At 38.6% G+C, this 22,996-nt stretch overlaps 2 protein-coding genes across 3 annotated transcripts in view; one reads left to right on the forward strand and one right to left on the reverse strand.

Moving 5' to 3' along the window:
- Positions 1-1,942: 1,942 nt before the first annotated feature.
- abi3b (ABI family, member 3b) lies at positions 1,943-9,171 on the reverse strand. The gene is made up of 5 exons (XM_057826493.1): positions 8,924-9,171; positions 5,389-5,556; positions 5,075-5,254; positions 4,902-4,972; positions 1,943-4,471 (listed from the first exon to the last, which is right to left on the reverse strand). Exons 1-5 carry the CDS (start codon positions 9,056-9,058, stop codon positions 3,955-3,957), a joined length of 1,071 nt encoding a protein of 356 aa, XP_057682476.1. The 5' UTR covers positions 9,059-9,171; the 3' UTR covers positions 1,943-3,954.
- Positions 9,172-13,274: 4,103 nt separating this feature from the next.
- ace (angiotensin I converting enzyme (peptidyl-dipeptidase A) 1) overlaps positions 13,275-22,996 on the forward strand; it is a 47,574-nt gene continuing 37,852 nt past the window's right edge. The window contains exons 1-2 of one of the 2 annotated variants that reach the window (XM_057826782.1): positions 13,275-13,507; positions 16,438-16,604. The gene's annotated coding sequence lies outside the window, so the exon portion shown is untranslated. The remainder of the gene's footprint in view (positions 13,508-16,437; positions 16,605-22,996) is intronic. The other variant, XM_057826781.1, reaches the window with a different exon arrangement.

Genomic DNA, 22,996 nt, shown 5'->3' on the forward strand with positions numbered 1-22,996 from the left:
GACTGACATTGACATTCACCTGTTTCAACAAGCTATCCTTTACCATCAGCCCAGTCTTTCTTATATATCCTCTGGTTGTCCTACGTCTCTTACCGTTCTTGGGGGTAATTTAGTTAGCTTTGTGTAGCGATCGCAAATGCTACTCAGTGACAGCCATCGAACACTTTTAATTTTTTCATTGATAACACATCTTAATCCTATAATTTATTTACACTTCCCCCTTACTAAAGTTGTTTATATATATAACAGAAACGGTAACAGTGGCAGTCAGATACCATTGTAATTCTTTTCAGGTCAGTCGTCAGTTAAAAATATAAAAATAGCTTACCTCTTTGTCCTCTGAAAGACCATGCCAACCCAACATAATGTTTACTGCATATGAAACGTGAATGGATTCGCCGAGCTGGTGTTAAAGTCCACGCAAGTTGATTCGGTCTTCACATTTTTTCCTCCCGAGTTTTTGGTTTCCGGAAACGTATGAAGAAAACATCCTCATGTGTCGTAATGTCTAGAGTCGTTTCTACAAGTTCCAAAAAAGCAATGCGTGATGGGCATGTTTGTTTTTGAAAGATTACCGGAGAAAAGTAGCACTAATTACGTTGGGTCTATGCGAGGGTGGGTCTGTAATGTCCCACTTCGGCTTTACTTCCGCTTTACGATGCGACGTCACGGTCTAAAAATAGCCTGCGTGTGGTACGCCATTCTTTCCTCACTAAAATGAACTGAAAAATATATATATTTTTTTGTCCCTACGTCAATAAAAAAATACCATAATAGCGTACGTACTTCTAATTGAATATAAAGAATTAGTTTTGGCCCCATTTTGTGTGCGCCACCTGGTGGTAGTACAATACAGACACACAAACCTGTTTCATCATGCCAACCCTAATTTAACGTTACTATCAGGCTGGCTCTCATACTCCAGTTTTAACTGAACCAAATACAAATACTAATGAGATGTTGCTAAACTAATGAATAGTTGTTGCATGTTAATAACCAGTTGCTTCTCCATTCTGCTCTGACATAGTGTGTAAAAAGCAGCCACGACTTGCTGAGATGGCCACTTAATAAGCGTATTATCGCTGTCACTTGTCAACACAGTGCTGTTTTTTTTTTTTTAAGAGTGGCTTATTAGCTGAGTAGAAAACGTTCTAAATATATAGACAACTGAGAGGGAAGGGTAAAGGAAACGGAAGGGGGGAAACGGTGTAATCCTTGTTTGGGCTTGTTTCTTAGGAATGTGGCGGGGCTAGAGTTGAAACATGTTGAATATTTTTGCTGCTGGGCAATGCAAAAAGTGTATGAAAAAGCATGTGCACAGACATAAACTAAACTACTTTGCAATGCTTTATTTCCCTTGAGTAGATCATAACATGGTAGGTTCATAATAGTAGTAAAGATACATATTTTGAATTGAATTGATGGTGAGATGTCCCATCTATTTGAACTATGGGAGGCTAGCCGCGAACATTTCTGTGTTTTTTTTTTTTTTTTTTTTTTAAAGTAAAAAATGGTTTTAAATGTATCGTTACTTAATTCATTTACCGTAATTTTCAGACTATAAGACGCTACTTTTTTCCCTCATTTTGAATCCTGCGGCTTATAGTTCAGTGTGGCTTATTTGTTGATTTATTGGATTAATAGGTAACACTTTATTTGACGGCGGCGTCATAAGACTGCCATAAGACCGTCATATTTATGACATGACACTATCATGGGCATTAATAAATGCTTATGACCAATGTCAAGAAGTGTCATTCGGCAAATTATGTCATTAACTCCATTTATGTCCAGCTCAGATCTTTTACATCCATTCAAAAGTGAGACAAGTTGCCGGATGACACAAAATGACATCTGCCATAGGCATTCATAAATGCTCATGGCAGTGTCATGTTATAATTATGATGGTCTTATGACAGTCTTATGGCGCCACTGTCAGATAAAATGTTACGAAATACCATAACTAGCAATTAATGAAACAACTGGAACAGTAACTGAAGAAATAATTAGCACATAACGTGAATTTTAATTGTTATTTACATCTGTATTGCTGCAATGGATGTTGGACGACAACAGTGTTAACAGCAGATGGCAGCAGAGGTTGACTGTCTCCTTCAAGGGAGTTGTGATGGCCAAATGAAGCTGCTTGAAGCAATGAAGCTTCATGGTGGTTCATGTAGTCGTATGAGAGTCTTATGATGCCGCTGTCAAATAAAGTGTTACCGGTTAACATCTTTTGTTGTAAATATTTCATAATGCAGGGAAGACAGCTGCAGCTTATAGTCTGGTGCGGCTTTACTATGAACAAATGCAGTTTTCGTGTCAAATTCGGTGGGTGGCGGCTGATACTCAGGTGCGCCTTATCATCCGAAAATTGCAGTAGTTTTAATAATGTTCTTGTAATCATTAATTAATGTTCTTATAATCCAGTGCTTCTCAATTTTTTTCCTCTTACGCCCCCGCACCCCCGGAAGATGTAAACGTTTCGTGCCCTACCAACTTTCTGCTGCCACTGTAAATAGTATAATTTTTTTCATGAAATTATTATTATTATAAGTACACCTCAGCATTTTTAATATTAAAGGGGAAAAAAAATTATAGATCAATTTGCAATAAGCTATAACTTCATTAACCCTGTTTTGTTTGTAATAGAAGACTGAAAGCGCATTAAAAAAAAAAAAGAAAAAACATCCAGACTGTAAAAATACATTCTAGTTAATTTTTTTAACCATTTGACACTGAAAAACTAAATTGAATAAAATCAATAAAAAAATGAAAAGTTCTCATGAAGACACTATGCCAAACAATTTGACCGAAAAAAAACAAACATTAATAGAACAAAAAAGACAGTGTCATTTGACAGAGGAACAGTTTTTATTTTTGCTGCAGACAGTATCAGCTCCTTTTTCTATGTGGTGGGGTTGTGCAGGTGGGGGCACCCCACAATTTGAGAAGTACAGTTATAATCATAGATTAATAAATAATTTCTTTTCTTGTAATTCTTAAATAAATTGTTACTCTAAAGAATGCCAGTGACGATAGATCAAACGATCGCTATCAGCCCCCCAAGTCAAAATGGATTCGACGTCTATTGCCGTCAATGTCAACCAATGAGTTCATGTACCGTAAAGTAGTCCGAAAGTACTCAAATGAAATGTTCCACCATATTTTAATTTATTTACCGTAATTTTTGCACTATAAGGTGCACCTGAATCAAGTGGCTGCAAAGCTTAATTGCTTCAAGAAGCTTCATTTGGACACTGCTCCCTTGGGGGAGTCAGTCAACCTCTGCTGCCACCTGCTGTCAACACTGTTGTTGTCCAACATGCTTCCTATCATGCATTGCCGCACAACAGATGTAAATCACAATCACAATCTTGTTCTGTGCTAAATATTTCTTCAGTTACTGTTCCAGTTTTTTAAATTAATTGCTAGTTATGTCATTTGTTAACACTTTATTTGACAGTGGCGCCAAAAGACTCATTAGACAATCATAATTATGACATGACACTGTCATGAGCATTAATGAATGCTTATAACAGATGTCATTTAGTGTTATCAGGCAAATTATCTCAGTTTTGAATGGATGTAAAAGATCTGAGCTGGACATAAATGGAGTTAGTGACATAATTTGCCAGATGACACTTAATGACATGTGTCATAAGCATTCATTAATGCCCATGATAATGTCATGTCATAATTATGACAGTCTTATGACGCCGCTGTCAAATAAAGTGTTATCTGTTAACCCAAATAAATCAACAAATAAGCCGCACTGGCCTATAAGCCGCAGCATTCGAAATGAAGGAAAAAAAGTAGCGGTTTATAGTCCGAAAATTACGGTAGGTGCAAATAGTATGTGCACTACAATGAGCTGGTGACTAGTTGATAGCCCTGCCAAACAAAAGTCCAACCTAAAGATGACAAATGCGAACGACAATGAATGGATGGATGTCAGTTTGGGAGAGGTGGTGGTGGAGGAGGAGATGGCACCATTCCAGAGGATCCAGTGGGTGGCGGTGGTGGAGGAGGAAGAGGAGCACCTCCTGTAATAGGAGGTGGAGGAGGAGGCGGAGGAAGAGGAGCACCTCCTGTAATAGGAGGTGGAGGAGGAGGCGGAGGAAGAGGAGCACCTCCTGTAATAGGAGGTGGAGGTGGGGGTGAGAGAAGGGGGATGACCCCAACTCCAGGTGGAGGTGGCGGTGGAGGAGGGAGCGAGATAGGTGAATAGACGTTCGGTGGTGCCGGAGGAGGTGGTGGTGGTGGTGGTGGACATGTTGGTGAAGTCAAGGAAGGTGGAGGAGGCAGGTTGTTGTCTGTAAAGGAAGCTGGGGGTGGTGGTGGTGGAGGTGGAATAGACGAACTGGCATTCATTGGAGCTTGAGGTAGAGGAGGCGGAGGAAGGTCATCAGGGAGGTCGGCAGACAAGGTGGGGACGGATGGAAGAGGCACAGCGATGCCTTGGCTGGATCTACAGCAAAAATAAACAATTAGGCATCAAGAATTCTGCAGTATTTGTTGTATCCCTCTAGCTGTTTGTATCAGTTTCTATCATCAGTGAATATAGAAAATCTGCTCAAACACTTGTTTTTTGTGATAAGAAAAGTCAAAATAAGACCAAGATGAATCAATAACAGTTTGCAGCATGACTGAGAACAACTTAATTGAACATTTTTTTAGGATAGGAAGTAAAAATAAACAATCGGAATTATTAGATTTAACGAATCACATCCAAACTCTTGGTAAACGGGGGTCAGCACACACCTGACGCTATCTAATATAGTGTTTCATTATATTTTATCCCTAGCATTAGCCTACAAGTTTTGTAAAAACACTGAGAAAGTACTTAAGTAAGTAAGTAAGTAAGTAATACTGATTTTAAAACACCCATGTTGACGTACGTTGGGAATTCTGCATTGCTCTGCGTGCTGTCCGTGGTCCCTGTCCTGCTTCTTAGAGGCTCCTGGGACACCTATGGAGGTGAACAAAGGATGACATCAGCCTTCCTAACGGCTATCAAGACATTTAACGTCTGACCTCTGCGGTAGATATAAATAACAGGAGTCCAATTGACCTGGAAACTGTGTCCAGTGGCATCCAGGATGGAGTATGATATCGGTGTTCGTGAATAGCTTCTCTCCGACTCCCTGCCCGAAGCGGGCGGTGTTACAAGCTTGGTCCGTGTGTTATTTTTGGGTGTAGTGAAGGTGCTGATCTCTCTCCTGGACACTTTTTCATAGTGGATAGACGCAGCCTACACCAAAAGACAAAGCAAGGCAATGGTATTGGTAAAAGGAGACGTTCTGATTCCACTCAGTTACCGGTACTAAAGTAAAAACACAAATGTATACTCGAAATGAGGTTTCTAAGGCAAAAGGCGCCTCTCACCGTGGACAAGAGGTTGACCGAGGACTGCATGCTTTTGACCTGCTCGGCCTGAGACTCCAGCAGTCGGAGCAGCAAAGAGGCCACGCTATTGATTTGGTAGGTGACGCTGGCCAACGCCTGAGTGGCCAAACCTTTGGCCTCCTCGAGAGCTTTGCTCGGCTCATCTGCCTGTGCAAATTCCAAGCACAAAGAATAACAACTGTGGTGGTTGGTAAATTTGGCTCACCATACATTTTTATGTTGAATCGAAAATCAGTGATCCCTTGCTACTTCGCGCATCAAACTTCGCGCCCTAAAGGCCGAGTTATCCTTCTGCGGTAGACCTGCGCCGTCAAGGCAGACCCGATTTACAACCCGCCGCCGTAGCCTTTCGTGCACTTCAAGAAAATCTTGACTTGTGCGGCGTCAGCGCATGGTGACGTGGCACAAATGGACTGTGATTGGTCCGCTCAGACTGTTGTTTCCGGTTCAGTGCAAAATCACCACCATTTTTTAAAACATTGTTTTGCTACATGCAAAAATGGACCAAGGCGATAGGAGTATCATTGAAGAGCAAGTTTCGTTGAGACATTATAAAGACTGCCAAATGGCAAGGTCAACGAATGCATACAAAAATGAAAGAACCATCAAGACAAGTATGCGTGTGTTCGGAAGCTAATGGCCACCCAAAGCGGTGGCCCAGTTGACCAAAAACTACCAGCTTTTTATCACTTAATGAAGTACACCAACCAAAAATACGACATAATTTATTGTGTACATATGTTTGCTGTGAGTCTGTGACTTATTTACATATCACACATCAAGTAAATGAAGAATAAAGCACAGGTTTGGTGTCAGAAGAGTTGTTTTGATGTTTAATTTTCAACAACAGACAGTTCAAACACTTGATACATCATCACTGATTGAGAGTACCTCGGTGCTTTTACGATAAACCATTGAGGCTTCCAACGCAGTTTGGGAAGTAGGACACGGAGAAAGAAATCGGACAAAACGCTGGACAACGCGGCTTGAAGGCTTCTTCCGCAACCTTCTTCTGCGTCGCCTGCGCCTCAACGTTTATTAATAATAATAATAGCCCCAGATGGTGGGAAGAAGGACACGAGTTGATGATGGCTTTCCCTACTTTATTGTGGCAACAATAAAATAAACTAATAACAAAATAATAGCGGGCTGCCGCAACATGCGGCCGCTAACATTCGCTTTCTCCCGTTCTTTCCACTCACTTCCCGCTATGTCACCGCTCCCCAGTCTGATCGCCTTTTAAAGGACGCGAGCATAGTTACGGACATTACAGTATGATCAACATTTGTTGTTCAATGTTGATGAGCTGAAGATCCACTATCAAGCGTTCCATCTCCGTTGGTGTTGCTGTGTAACCGGAAGAAAACTAGAGGAAGTCGACAAGAGTGCCCCAAACTGTACAAACACAACGCCACACCACTCCAGTGGCTTGGCGGTGAATTACAGCGCAGCGCGTTCCCTTGCCGCAGAACTTTCAAATGCTCATTGACACCGTAGTTGCCACGCCGACACCGCAAAACAGAAGCATAACTCAGGCTTCAGTTTATCGCGGATTTTTTGTTGCTTGTTAAAGTTAACAATGATTGAAAGGCGTTAAGGTTTGATCTTGCCAGAGAAGCTTGGGAGCCGAAACTTTAAGGCGCTGCATGTGTCAATCATCGTTTAGCTTGTTAAACGTTTGCTGTGGCAACTCATTGTGTGTAAGTGAGCAGCGTGACCAGATTTGAGCGTGTGATACATCATTGGAAAGCTTAAAATCTCAATTTTCTGAGGGAAGAAAAATGTTGAACAGGGCATTTAAAAAAAAAAAAGTTTAACATCGAAACCCTACCTGGAGGTAAAAGCATGAAAAAGAAGAATTAAAGACGCCATGACTTGAACGAGATGTTATCGCATACTTACCTTGTTTCGATCCAAAAACTCCATGTAGCATGTATCACTGAGTGTCAAGACACAGCTGTGAATGGCCACAGCCGGATTTTTGGGGGGATTTTATGCGTGAAACATGTTAATATAACAAGGGTCGCGATGCAGAAATCGCAGACATCAAGGAGTGGTCGAGATTTTCTTTTTCATATATTTACCCTTTTAAATGTTTTTTTTTCAATGTATTTTGTGTGGATGGATTATTTATCATCTAACATATTGGAGAAAATGCGACAGTAACAAAAAAAAAATACAATGAAACGATAGATACTGTATGAGGTACAGTAGATATCCGGGAATTTTTTACAGACACCATTTTTTTTCATTGTGACGTAATTTGTTTAAAAATTTAAAATATGCGAGGGAATATTTTTTTTGTCGTTTTTCTTTTTTTAAACGAAAAATTAGACATTAATTAACGATTCTAAGCGAAAAATGACAGACATTTTGAATAATATAATCAATTACCTTTGTTTTATGGCTGGGTTGAAATAAAAGCGGTTGCACGACGTCTGTAAACGGGGGTTTCCAGGGTAAAACGGACAAATTAAAGATAGTTTGGGGGCTTAATGCGCCATGAATCTGTTATGGCAGTATCAAGATATATTGTTCTATAAAACACAACAGTTCTTTTGGCTTAAAATACAGCAGTTTATTTTAAAGAGGAGTGCCAGAGCAGAAACTGCTTTCTTCACTTCACTTCATTTTGATGGTTAATGCAGTTATTGCAATTTTGTTGTTTTATCACAATAGATTGGTTTATTTACATTTCAAAAACCAGAAGCCATTCATTTACGAATGTGATTACACTTTAGTTTACATATTTAAATGTTCAGATATTAAGATTTGAATGAAGCAAAATAACATGCTTTTTCTCTCAAATATATTGCTTTAATCACTTGTTTCAGATGTACTGTAATTATTTTCAGTATAAAAATTAATTTGGTGTTCAAAAAGTCTTTTTTCAAACTTGAGTCTTGAAAAAGAGGGGGCTGTCATATAATCAGGGCCGTCTTATATCCGGACCAATACGGTAATTTTATGAAAATTATAATTTACTGTAAATAATCTTTGTTGATATATCAATGATAGTGACGTACAGTGTAGTCACAGGCACATTTTAATACTCTACTCAACAGTTTGCACACGTACATCTGAAGTAAATTGAAATGGGATCGTAAGTTTTTTAGTGTCACTTGTGAGTTGTGTATGTTAAATTTTTAAAGCTTCAAATGTAAAATATCAATGGTTGGAAAGCAATTACAAAACATAAATGGAGCTAAATTATGCTTATCCTGTGTAACATAACATTTACAGTTGGTCCCAAACTTTTCATAGAATGTATAATACTGTTTTCATGAAAGATGGTAAATTGTCAAGGTAACACCAAAGTTGTGAATTATTTGTTTAGTTAATAATGCCAACATTGTTATCATGCATACATCTATTAAATAGTACAGTACTTGGTTATACAAGTCAAAGTCATTTTGATAGACCTCATGCATGGTAGATAAGGTATACTGCATTACTGAGGAAATACAAGTTGTAGTAAAAAAAAAAAAAAAAAATAAAGAGTTGATGTTGTCACCTGCAGATAGTTGTTTTCGCAGTAGTCTGCAACTTGCTGCAGGTTGTTCTGGTTCTCAATCAGTTTGTTCCTGGCCTCCGGCGCCTCCTGAAAAATCTGAGAAATAATTTGAGAAATGTTCTTCGGCTCCGACATTGCTCTTTAATATCGTTTTTTTTTTTTCATCAAAACAAAACAAAAAAAACACTTTGCCTCAGTCTAGTTCATAGGGAAGCATGTTGATACATGAAGCCGGAGGAGGATGGTTGTGGTGGTTGTAGCTCCTGGCAGAGTAGTGGGGCGGGACAAGGTGTAGATGTCACTTTGGCTTCACTGACAAAGTACCACCGCTAGAGGGCAGTATAAGCCAAAAGCCAAGCGTGTGGCTCTTGGAATACTACTACAGACTGACTGAAACCTCGTCTACAGAACAAATCATAAGTACCCATATAATAATATAATACATGATAAACTTATTGACTGCCATATCGAATGTCTGTCACAGTCAATGGCTGCCAATGACTTAAAAAAAGTTTCAATAATCCTTATGATATTTATTTTCATCCTTTCACAATTGTGATATTATTTTAGATGTTTTTCTTTTTCATCATCATGATGATTATAAGGATGATGAGAATACGATTCACATTGCTTTTGAGACATTTTCTATGGATCATTAGCATAAGCAGATTTTAAGGGGGGCCGGAGGAGCCAAGCCCCCCTGGTGGCCGAAAAGTGTCATTGCATGTAATTGACTTTCATATATAAGTTGTAAAGCAATAAAACTGCAACAAAAATTAATGAAATGAACAAAAAAACATTTTTATAATGGGTCGAAATTATTTTTCAAACACTTTAGACAATCATTTGCTTTGCATATGATTAAAATAAATAAATAAATAAATAAAAATAAATATATATATATATATATATATATATATGGGAGAAAAAAAACATTTTTAAAAATGATTTTTTTTCTTTGATTGAAAATAATTTAGATTTAGACACAAATGTCCTAATCATAAATTGGCCCAAACACAAAAAAGATTGCTTCAATCAAAGAAAACTTTTTCAATGAAAAATTAAGTGATCAAATGCTAATTTTTCAATCTCAAATATTTTTTCGCATTCAAAAACTTTTTTCTTTGATTGAAATTTTTCTTTTTTTTTTTGTTTTTTTTTTTTGATTGAAGTGATTTTTCTTTTACAAAATCTATATATTTTTTAAGCAACTTATTTTTTGATTGAATAATAAAGAGAAAAATGTGGCCCTACCACAAATCAACATTACTTCAATCAAAAAGTTGCTTCAATTAAAAAAAAAAAAAAAAAAAATTATTTAAAAAAAGCTTTCACATGCATTTGTTTTTAGTTTTTTGAGTTTAAAATTTATTTTTGCATTCAAACACTTTTTTTTTCTTTATTTAAGCGACTTTTTTTGGGTTGAAAATATAGATTTTGATAGAATCAACTTTTTTTGGATTGAATAATAAAGACACAAATCTACCTCCATATGGCTCCGCCCAGGGGATGCAGTTTTTGACTGGGGTGACTACATTGGCACGACACCGGCGGGCGTACCAAATTCAATGGATGACGATCTTGGCAAAAAGTATTGCCTGAGCAGCCTGATTTAGAATTCCCCTCAAGAATGAGGGAAGAAAAAAAAAAAAGCTCATTGTCAACTTATTATTATAAATATTCTTGTAAGTTAATTTTATTGCTGACACTGCGTTTTGGGGTCATCAACATGTTGTGCCCCCCCCGCCCCAAAAGTCAAACTCTGCCTATGATCATTAGACAGTAGCCAATGTAGTGTGATGGCGGCAATATCAATTTACAGAAAAAGTGGAACACCATTGCATAATGACAGTACAGTCAAAAAAGCTTAATGTTTTCCAGTAAACTGCATCGAAAGGAAGTGCACGCATCTCTAATTACATTTTAATAGTTGTGCGTGTATGTGTGCGTGTCACTATACAACCATTTCAGCTCACAAGATTCTGCTAGTTTGCTAGTTTAGTGAGTTTAAATCCTGTTCATCTAAAATAAATAAATTAGTAGAAAACAAACAAACAAACAAAAAAACCTAACTTAACCTTTACACATTGAAATTGTCTCAGGTGGTTAGAGCCACTCTTGTATTACAAGTTATGGGCCAGTATAACAACATCAAAATAATACAAGTAGAGAGACGCAAAAAAATTATTTCATTCATCTTCCTTTGTCCTCATGGGTACAGCCCTAACTGGTTACCAGCCAATCACGGGGCACAATGAAACATATAACCATTCGCGCTCATATTCATACTTAGGGACAACTTTGGAGTGTTCGATAAGCCTACTATGCATGTTTTGGGGCTGTGGGAAGAAACTAGAGTACTTGGAGAAAACCCACGCAGGAAGGCTGGAGCTTGTGAGGTGGAGATGCCATAATTTACCTAGTAAATGTAGTCATTATTTTTACGCATAAACAACAAACGTACAAATAATGCAGTCTTAAATGTTTAGGTCCGCCCAGAACTATGTGTGTGGTGTGTAGTGGAATACTGTTCAACAACCATTATGCAAACAGCAAGGCTACAGTGCCTTGCAAAAGTATTCGGCCCCCTTGAATCTTGCAACCTTTCGCCACATTTCAGGCTTCAAACATAAAGATATGAAGTTTAATTTTTTTGTCAAGAATCAACAACAAGTGGGACACAATGGTGAAGTGGAACAACATTTATTGGATAATTTAAACTTTTTTAACAAATAAAAAACTGAAAAGTGGGGCGTGCAATATTATTCGGCCCCTTTACTTTCAGTGCAGCAAACTCACTCCAGAAGTTCAGTGAGGATCTCTGAATGATCCAATGTTGTCCTAAATGACCGATGACGATAAATAGAATCCACCTGTGTGTAATCAAGTCTCCGTATAAATGCACCTGCTCTGTGATAGTCTCAGGGTTCTGTTTAAAGTGCAGAGAGCATTATGAAAACCAAGGAACACACCAGGCAGGTCCGAGATACTGTTGTGGAGAAGTTTAAAGCCGGATTTGGATACAAAAAGATTTCCCAAGCTTTAAACATCTCAAGGAGCACTGTGCAAGCCATCATATTGAAATGGAAGGAGCATCAGACCACTGCAAATCTACCAAGACCCGGCTGTCCTTCCAAACTTTCTTCTCAAACAAGGAGAAAACTGATCAGAGATGCAGCCAAGAGGCCCATGATCACTCTGGATGAACTGCAGAGATCTACAGCTGAGGTGGGAGAGTCTGTCCATTGGACAACAATCAGTCGTACACTGCACAAATCTGGCCTTTATGGAAGAGTGGCAAGAAGAAAGCCATTTCTCAAAGATATCCATAAAAAGTCTCGTTTAAAGTTTGCCACAAGCTACCTGGGAGACACACCAAACATGTGGAAGAAGGTGCTCTGGTCAGATGAAACCAAAATGGAACTTTTTGGCCACAATGCAAAACGATATGTTTGGCGTAAAAGCAACACAGCTCATCACCCTGAACACACCATCCCCACTGTCAAACATGGTGGTGGCAGCAGCATCATGGTTTGGGCCTGCTTTTCTTCAGCAGGGACAGGGAAGATGGTTAAAATTGACGGGAAGATGGATGCAGCCAAATACAGGAACATTCTGGAAGAAAACCTGTTGGTATCTGCACAAGACCTGAGACTGGGACGGAGATTTATCTTCCAACAGGACAATGATCCAAAACATAAAGCCAAATCTACAATGGAATGGTTCAAAAATAAACGTATCCAGGTGTTAGAATGGCCAAGTCAAAGTCCAGACCTGAATCCAATCGAGAATCTGTGGAAAGAGCTGAAGACTGCTGTTCACAAACACTCTCCATCCAACCTCACTGAGCTCGAGCTGTTTTGCAAGGAAAATGGGCAAGAATGTCAGTCTCTCGATGTGCAAAACTGATAGAAACATACCCCAAGCGACTTGCAGCTGTAATTGGAGCAAAAGGTGGCGCTACAAAGTATTAACGCAAGGGTACCGAATAATATTGCACGCCCCACTTTTCAGTTTTTTATTTGTTAAAAAACTTTAAATTATCCAATAAATTTTGTTCCACTTCACGATTGTGTCCCACTTGTTGTTGATTCTTGACAAAAAATTAAAATTTTATATCTTTATGTTTGAAGCCTGAAATGTGGCGAAAGGTTTCAAGGTTCAAGCGGGCCGAATACTTTTGCAAGGCACTGTACATCATTGTAAGACTGTAAAAAAACAGATGCATGCAAAACGGGCAAAAGATCAGCTGACTATTTGGCATAGCGCCTGTATCGAGACATGTGACATTAACATTTGGTTAGGTAAGAACAAGAACCACAGGTTTTTAAACACATTGTTTGCACTCTTAGTGAATGGGAACAACAACGGAGAAATGAAACCAATATTTTAATACAAACAGTAACTTTGAATTCATTCATTCATTATGGTTCCACAGGACAGATTGTGGGACTCCTAACTCCTCTTCAATGTGTATATGAATGTTGACTCTAAAAGAAAAAATAGTATTTCTATTTTTTGCCAAGCCACACCCTAAAAAGCACAGACTGAATGCAGTCTTGAACAAGACACACTTTTATCAAGGTAAGCTCATTACAGAATCCATAAATCGTCTTTAACTTTGCTATTTGCACAAGGTGGGTAGTAACGTGTTACATTTACTCCGTTTATTATTATTATTATTACAATTATTTGAGTAACTTTTTGAGAAAAATGTACTTCTAAGAGTAGTTTTACCAAGCCATACTTTATACTTTTACTTGAGTAGATTTGTGAAGAAGAAACGCTACTTTTCTTCTCCTACTTTGGGCTACACAAGTCGTTACATTTTCTTTTTTGTTTGTTTGTTGTTTTTTTGCCAGAGACGCCAACAGTGGCTCAAGTAGTTTCACAAATGAGGCAACGCAACAATAATCACGTCACTCCATTTTACCAATCTTGCTTTCAATCAAGCTTGCTGTTCTATGATCATGCCAGCCTGTTCAATCACCTGACATCTTTAAAGCACCATAAAAATAGAAGAACTGTATTTGGCATAGCCGTCAACATGACTCGAAAGCGCGTATCTGAATCACTCACTCAGTTTTTATTTGGCACTGACTAACCACAGAAAACTGGAGATATGATCCATTTAGTTTCATAATAGGAAATATACTGCTGGCCAGAAGTATCGGCACCCCTGCAATTCTGTCAGATAGTGCTAAATTTTTCCCAGAAAATGATCACAACTGCAAATGCTTTGCAGTAATATCTTCATTTATTTTGCTTGCAATGAAAAAACACAACAGAGAATGAAAAAAAAAATCACTATCGTTTTACACAAAACTCCAAAAATGGTCTGGACAAAAGTATTGGCACCCTCAGCCTAACACTTGGTAGCAAAACCTTTAGACGAAATAACTGCGAACAACCGCTTCCGGTATCCATCAATGAGTTTCTTGCAATGCTTTGCTGGAATTTTAGACAATTCTTCTTTGGCCAACTGCTCGAGGTCTCTGAGATTTGAAGAGTTCCTTCTCCAAACTACAATTTTCAGATCTCTCCACAAGTGTTCTATGGGATTCAGGTCTGGACTCATTGCTGGCCACTTTAGAAGTCTCCAGTGCTTTCTCTCAAACCATATTCTAGTGCTTTTTGATGGGTGTTTTGGGTCATTGTCCTGCTGGATGCCCCATGACCTCTGAGGGAGACCCAGCTTTCTCACACTGGGCCATACATTATGCTGCAAAATGTGTTGGTTGTCTTCAGACTTCATAATGCCATGCACAAGCAGTCCAGTGCCAGAGGCAGCAAAGCCACCCCAAAACATCAGGGAAGCTCCGCCATGTTTGACTGTAGGAATGTCGGCTATTTTCTATGAAGGCCGTTTTTTTTTTGTCTGTAAACTCTCTGTTAATGCCTTTTCCCAAAAATCTGTACTTTTGTCTCATCTGACCAGAGAACATTCTTCCAAAACATTTTTGGCTTTCACAGTTAAGTTTTGGCAAACTCCAGCCTGGCTTTTTTATGTCTCCGGGTCAGAAGTGGGGTCTTCCTGTGTATGTATCCTACCATAGAGTCCTTTTTCATTCAGACCCCGACGGATAGTACGGGTTGACACTGTTGTACCCTCGGACAGCAGGACATCTTGAACTTGTTTGGATGTTAGTCGAGGTTCTTTATCCACCATCCGCACAATCTTTCGTTGAAATCTTTCGTCAATTTTTCTTTTCCGTCCACATCTAGGGAGGTTAGCCACAGTGCCATGGGCTTTACACTTATTGATGACACTGCATATGGTAGACACAGGAACATTCAGGTCTTTGGAGATGGACTTGTAGCCTTGAGATATACCATGCTTCCTCACAATTTTGCTTCTGAAGTCCTCAGACAGTTCTTTGGTCTTCTTTCTCTTCTCCATGCTCAATGTGGTACATACATAGACACAGGACAGAGATTGAGTCAACTTTAATCCATTTTAACTGGCTGCAAGTGTGATTTAGTTATTGCCACCACCTGTTATGTGCCACAGGTAGGTAACAGGTGCTGTTAATTACACAAATTAGAGAAGCATCCCATGAGGGATGTCAAAGGGTGCCAATACTTTTGTTCGGCCCAGTTTTGGAGTTTTCTCTGAAATGATAATGATTTTTTTTTCCCATTCTCTTTTGTGTTTTTTTTTTGCAAGCAAAATAAATGGAGATATTCCTATCAAAGCATTTTTAATTGCAATCATTTTCTGGGAGAAATTGAGCATTATCTGACTGAATTGCAGGGGTGCCAATACTTTTGGCCAGCAGTGTATGTTTTCTCCACTGGAGGGCACTTATGTTTGTTGGATGAATAATGCTTAATTTCTGTACACTTTTTTCCTCTCGTCGGAACTTAATGTTTTTGTTTGTATTTATTTGGCTTAGTGTGTTAATGCAATATGTTATGGTACAGTATAATAATAACAGTTCATATAGATAACTTTGTGCTGAGAAAAAAAAAAATCAAACATTGTAAGCAGTTACTCACAATGTTACTCATGGGTTGAGTATTCTTTTCACCAAAGACTTTTTTGCTTGTACTTCAGTATATTTTTATATGGCTACTTTTACTCTTACTTGAGTAATATTATTTTGAAGTCACGCTATTCTTACTTTAGTAAAATCTTTGGCTACCTCACCCACCTCTGGCTATTTGTTTGTTGTGAAATTGTGTTTCTGAAAGATTGATCAGAACTATGTTTTTTCTGTAAAATAGGGATCAGAACACAATCGGCAAATTTAAGAAGTGCCTCTGATTAAGCCTAAATAGCCTATTTAACACAGTGAAGAAAATATGTCATAACAGTCACATTACAGAACCCTTTCCAAAAGGAAAAATGGCCAAAAGGCTGATAGCAACGCTAAAGAAGTTGAAAGAATTTCTGGCAATGTCTGCACCATAAGAGGCAAGACAAAAGCCTTACTAACCTCTGGATATTTACTTATCCAGACTCTCCCTCCTGTTTTTCATTTTTTAAAAAAGGCTTATCTCCTTTTATTCAGCAGTTCAGGGAGTTTGAACTTTAACTTACTGGCCGCCATCGACAGCGACAGAAGTCCAATCCAGCTTTCACCACCAGTCCTCCAAGGAAACTAGATTGGAAGTCTATCTAGTGACAACCTTCATGGCAGAAGGACAAAAAGGGCCACTTGCAGCTTCATAGCTACAGGTACTATGCACCTAACTGGACATCTATTATCGTCAATGCCATGGCACTGAAAGAGTTAACCCTTTCATGCATGAATTATGATTTTTTAAAAAAAAACCTTACACAACATTAATTTAACTCATTGGCCGCCAGTGACGGCATTAAACCTCCAACCCACTTTGACATTCGTTCATTTGCCTTCTCAGTGAAAATGGATTAGACCCCTAACGCCATTAGTGGCACTTAAACATTCATTTTCCAAGCCGCTTATCCATTTATTCTTAAATTCACATACGTAGTCACTTGCTTTAAAAAAGGTTAAAGGTCTTAAGTGTCATCTTTTGAATAGCTGTCCACTACAGTGATATGAAAAAGTATCTGAACCTTTTGGAATTTCTCACATTTCATAAAATGTCTCCATCAAATGTGATCCGATGTTTGTTAAAATCACACAGATGAAAAAAACAGTATCTGCTTTAACTAAAACCACCCAAACATTTATAGGTTTACCATATTTTAATGAGGATAGCATGCAAACAATGACAGAAGGGGGGAAAATAAGTGAACCCTCTGCCTAAGGAGACTTAAAGAGCAATTGAAAGCAGTTTTTACCAAACAATTTAAGTCAGGTGTGTGCGCAATCACTGATGAGTGGTTTAAAGCTGCCCTGCCCGCCATAAAACATACACCTGGTAAGAAATGTCATTGTCTGATGTCCATCATGGCTCGGTCAAAAGACCTGTCTGAAGACCTGCGATCAAGGATTGTTGATTTGCCTAAAGCTGGGAAAGGACACACAACCATCTCTACAAGTCTGGATGTTCATCAATCGACAGTCAGAGAAGTTGCCTACAAATGGAGAGAGTTTGGCACTGTTGCTTCTCTCCCAATGAGTGGCTGTCCACCAAAGATGACACCAAGAGTTCAGCGTAGAATATTCAGAGAGGTAAAAAGAACCCTAGAGTGTCGGCTAAAGACACTGGCACAGTCCAATATCTCTGTGCACACATCAACTAGTATATGTAAAACTATGGCCAAGAATGGTGTTCACAGAGGAAGCCACTGCTGTCCAAAAAAAAAACATTGTTGCTCATTTAATGTTCGCAAAAAGGCAAAGTTTTGGCAAAATATTTTATGGAATGATGAAACCAAAGTTGAATTGTTGGGAGTAACACACAACGTCATGTGTGGAGGAAAAATGGAACAGCTCACCAACATTAATATCTCATCCCCACTGTGAAGCATAGTGGAGTGAGCATCATGATTTGGGGCTGTTTGCTGCCTCAGGACCTGGACAACTTGCAATCATTAATGGAAGAATGAATTCAAACGTTTATCAGGATGTTTTTCAGGAAAACCTGAGGACATCTGTCTGACAGTTGGGGCTAAAAAGAGGATGGATGCGGCAACAAGACAATGATCCAAAACACAGAAGTTAAATAAACTTCAGAATTGTTTCAGAAGAACAAAATAATCGTTCTGGAGTGGCCAAGTCAAAATACAGACTTGAACCCCATTGAGATACTGTGGCATGGCCTAAAGACAGCAATTCATGCCAGACATCCCAGGAACCTGACTAAACTACAGCAGTTTTGTAGAGAAGAATGGGCCAAGATTAGTCCTGATCGAATTGCCAGACTGATCTGCAGCTACAGGAAGCATCTGGTTGAGGTTATTGCTGCCAAAGGGGAGGGGGCAAAATATTAAATGTGATGGTTCACTTACTTATTTTTCCTCTATGTCATTGTTTGCATACTATCCTCATCAAAATATGAAAACATTTAAATGTTTGGGTGGTTTTAGTTAAAGCAGACAGCGTTTTTTTCATCTGTGTGATTTTGACAAAGAACAGATCACATTTCATGGTGATTTTATGCAGAAATATGAGAGATTCCAAAAGGATCAGATACTCTTTCAAACCACTGTATATTGTAGTGACTAGTGTCAGAATGGGCGTTTCCTGTAATCTAATTTAGTGCCTAAATGTTCATTGTAAACATGCTGCGCAAACATGGCTTGTGGTGTTTTTCAAGAGTAGCAGCAACGTCATAGCACCATTTTTATCTTTAATCTTTAACCAAATCGACCCATTATCTTCTATCATCAACTCAGTTTGAGGCTAAAGAGCAAACCAAATGGTAAAAAGGTACTTTTGAAAGACACAGTTCTTGGGAATTTGTTCCTCTTTTGGTGGTATCGTCATAATCTGCGTAATCTTATCGGCCTCCTTTCAGTAATCAGTGTTGTCAAAGTTAACCTTTCACCTGAGAAGCTGAGATGTCGGACTGCCCTAGCGTGTTTGGTAACCTTCAAAATTAGATTATTCTTAAAAAAATTTTGGAAAGCAGAAGTTTTCATCGATGCTTTGCAGTAGTAGTATGACAGTTTATATATTACTCACACTCTATTACCTCAGACATGATGTCAGTTCTGTCACATCCGCAATACAAAAACCGGAAAATGGTAACCATCAATCATCATTTCACACTCACAAAACGCTCAACTCCATTGCCTGAAAATATTAACAAGAGACGACAACAGTGCCTCCAGCTGAAGTCTTCATTACTGAATGTATACAGCATCTAATATGATATTTGAACAGGCATTAATCATAACGCTATCAACGCTAGATATGCTATCGTCGGGCCTCCTCCCTCGCTGATTACCCGCATTCAAAAGGCACGGCGTTCATATTAGTCAGCGCCTGCGAGAGCGGTCCTCGTGAGAATGAGTGTCCTTTGAGTCAGGCTCAAGTGTGAAAGAAAACAGATGGCTCAAATAAAATGGAGAAAAAAATACACACCCCTTAAACTCTTAAATCAGGCTGCCACAAAGGGCATCAAAATGACTTTTGAGGCACACCTGATGGCATGCGACCTTACTTCAACACACTTTCCACAGCAACAGCATCAACGGCCAGCGGTGTGCAACATACACCTGAAATTGGCTTTTTGAAGCTATCATCGTCTCTTCACACCTCACAGCATTCTATTACAGAGAAGCTACATCCAATTATTTGAGGATTGGAAGACTGCAGGAAACACACACACCAGCAACCAGAAAATAAAGCAGCTGTTAACACTTTATTGTCAGTGGAGGAATAAAACTTTGATCGCCTGCTGCTCTGTTTTCAAACTTAAAACGAAAAAAAAAAAAAAAATTACTGCACACAGTGGGACAAATAAGTATTTAGTCAACCACTAATTGTGCAAGTCAAGTTCTCCCACTTGAAAATATTAGAGAGGCCTGTAATTGTCAACATGGGTAAACCTCAACCATGAGAGACAGAATGTGAAAAAAAAAAAAAAAATCACATTGTTTGGTTTTTAAAGAATTTATTTGCAAATCATGGTGGAAAATAAGTATTTGGTCAATACCAAAAGTTCATCTCAATACTTTGTTATGTACCCTTTGTTGGCAATAACAGAGGCCAAACGTTTTCTGTAACTCTTCACAAGCTTTTCACACACTGCTGCTGGTATTTTGGCCCATTCCTCCATGCAGATCTCCTCTAGAGCAGTGATGTTTTGGGGCTGTCGTTGGGCAACACAGACTTTTAACTCCCTCCACAGATTTTCTATGGGTTTGAGATCTGGAGACTGGCTAGGCCACTCCAGGACGTTGAAATGCTTCTTACGAAGCCACTCCTTTGTTGCCCTGGCTGTGTGTTTGGGATCATTGTCATGCTGAAAGACCCAGCCACGTCTCATTTTCAATGCCCTCGCTGATGGAAGGAGATTTTCACTCAAAATCTCTTGATGCACGGCCCCATTCATTCTTTCCTTTACACAGATCAGTCGTCCTGGTCCCTTTGCAGAAAAACAGCCCCAGAGCATGAGGTTTCCACCCCCATGCTTCACAGTGGGTATGGTGTTCTTCGGCTGCAATTCAGTATTCTTTGTCCTCTAAACACGAGAACCTGTGTTTCTACCAAAAAGTTCTATTTTGGTTTCATCCGACCATAACTCATTCTCCCAGTCCTCTTCTGGATCACCCAAATGCTCTCTAGCGAACCGCAGATGGGCCTGGACGTGTACTGTCTTCAGCAGGGGGACACGTCTGGCAGTGCAGGATTTGAGTCCCTGGCGGCGCATTGTGTTACTGATAGTAGCCTTTGTTACTGTGGTCCCAACTCTCTGTAGGTCATTCACTAGGTCCCCCCCGTGTGGTTCTGGGATTTTTGCTCACCGTTTGTGTTATCATTTTGACGCTACGGGGTGAGATCTTGCATGGAGCCCCAGATCAAGGGAGATTATCAGTGGTCTTGTATGTCTTCCATTTTCTAATAATTGCTACCACAGTTGATTTCTTTACACCAAGCGTTTTACCTATTGCAGATTCAGTCTTCCCAGCCTGGTGGAGGTCTACAATTTTGTCTCTGGTGTCCTTCGACAGCTCTTTGGTCTTGGCCATAGTGGAGTTTGGAGTGTGACTGAGTGAGGTTGTGGACAGGTGTCTTTTATACCGATGATGAGTTAAAACAGGTGCCATTAATACAGGTAACGAGTGGAGCCTCGTTAGACCTCGTTAGAAGAGGTTAAACCTCTTTGACAGCCAGAAATCTTGCTTGTTTGTAGGTGACCAAAGACTTATTTTCCACTCTACTTTGGAAATACATTCTTTAAAAATTAAACAAGGTGATGTTCTGTTTGTTTTTTTTTCTTCCACATTCTGTCTCTCATGGTTGAGGTTTACGTGTAGATTGAATACAATGTCTGAATATTGTCACACGGTCTTGGTTTAGCCGGCAAATAAATAAACAATATAACCTCATCTGTTATAAGTTTTCCATCTTAGCATTGCTTTCTTATCAGCTGGATAGGATGCAGTCTGTCAATAATTTGCCATTCAATTCAGTCCACAGGTTTCCGAAGATATTAGCAAGACTACACTGATATTGCTTATCTTTGAACGATGACGTACATAAAATCAAAGACACCGAAAGAAGGGTTGAGTGTCTCTTTGGGGATAGTCAGTGGGTTTTCCTTCCAAAGATAAGCCAACGCGACCATGAAAACTGATAGAATATGCTAATAATTGGGCTGCGTGACAGTCACAGGTTCAGCACGGCAATGAGTTCAATGAGTTTAACCAGAAGTGACCTGTGTTTGGCAAACAAACTGTATGTTGTTACCATGAAATCCCATAACTGTACGAACAGTTGAAACGGGAAGTTTTCATTTCTTTGTATTACTGTCAAATTAGAATAAACTTCTCCCTATTCAGGTCAGACGCAATTATTTTAATTTAGCTAAATGCCACAATATTGAGAGAAGTCATTTCTAGGGGAATTTTATATTCATTTTTGCAATGTCAAAAGTTGACATCCATTTTCTTCGTATGGAGTAGCATTTCCTGCAACAATTTAAAAATTTAAAATTTCAAACTATATCACATTCTAAATTTTTGATCCAATTCACATAATCTACACATAATAAGGTTGTATAGTTTTTGCCAAAAATATATGGATCCACCAAAATTTGACAAAACCATTCGATTTATTTACAAAGGCTCCATTCATTTCCACTGAAGGAAAAAAAATGATATTAACAGGCATTGCCTTAAAAGAAATCGACCAAAATATAGAGTTGTCCAATAATGACTTTTTAATTGGTAAACGATAATGTCCAACTAAAAAAATTCAAGACCGATGTCACACCGATACCGATATATGCGGTCGTGCACTATAATAATAATAAAGTGTTATTGCTAATTGCATTGTGATGCCCCACTGGATGCTTTGATAATGATAAATATAACAACTTCAAGGTTTTCCAAATAAAATAAACATTATTTGAAAAATGAGAAAACAACTTAAACTAAAGTTGTTAAACAATAAATCTCCCATTCAAATAATAATAAATTGAAATGAGCCAAATGTCCATAATTAGATAAAAGCAATCATTCACAATAAAATCATGTTTACAGTAGTTACCACAAAGAGCCACTAGGTGGCGACAAAAATATTACAAATACAACTATAGGCAATGATGCATTTTGCTAAACTTTTGCACAGATTTTTGTATTTTTTTACTTTTCTAGTTTTCTTATTGACTATCTTTTTGGTAATGCAATGGTTATATGTAATGAGTTGTAATGAGTACTTCATTTTTCCCAATAATTTGTTGTTCATTTAATTTTTGCACCATGAATGCAAATGGTCCGCTCACATAACAAATCCCAACCATTTTAGTTTGAAGACACTGATAGTCAGTAAGCATAACTGCTGTGCTAAGGTGTGATCAACCCTTGAAGGTGAAGGCAGAACGCCTCTTCATTCACTTTGAAAGAAATATGCATATTGGTCCAAAACCAATAATGAAAAACCAATTTCAATAATATCTGATACCATTATAAAATGCTTTTAGCAGATATTTTTGAACAACTCTACCAAAATGTATAGAAAGTAACGT

Source organism: Corythoichthys intestinalis, chromosome 21 (assembly GCF_030265065.1).
Source record: "Corythoichthys intestinalis isolate RoL2023-P3 chromosome 21, ASM3026506v1, whole genome shotgun sequence".
NCBI classification, from domain to species: Eukaryota; Metazoa; Chordata; class Actinopteri; order Syngnathiformes; family Syngnathidae; genus Corythoichthys; species Corythoichthys intestinalis.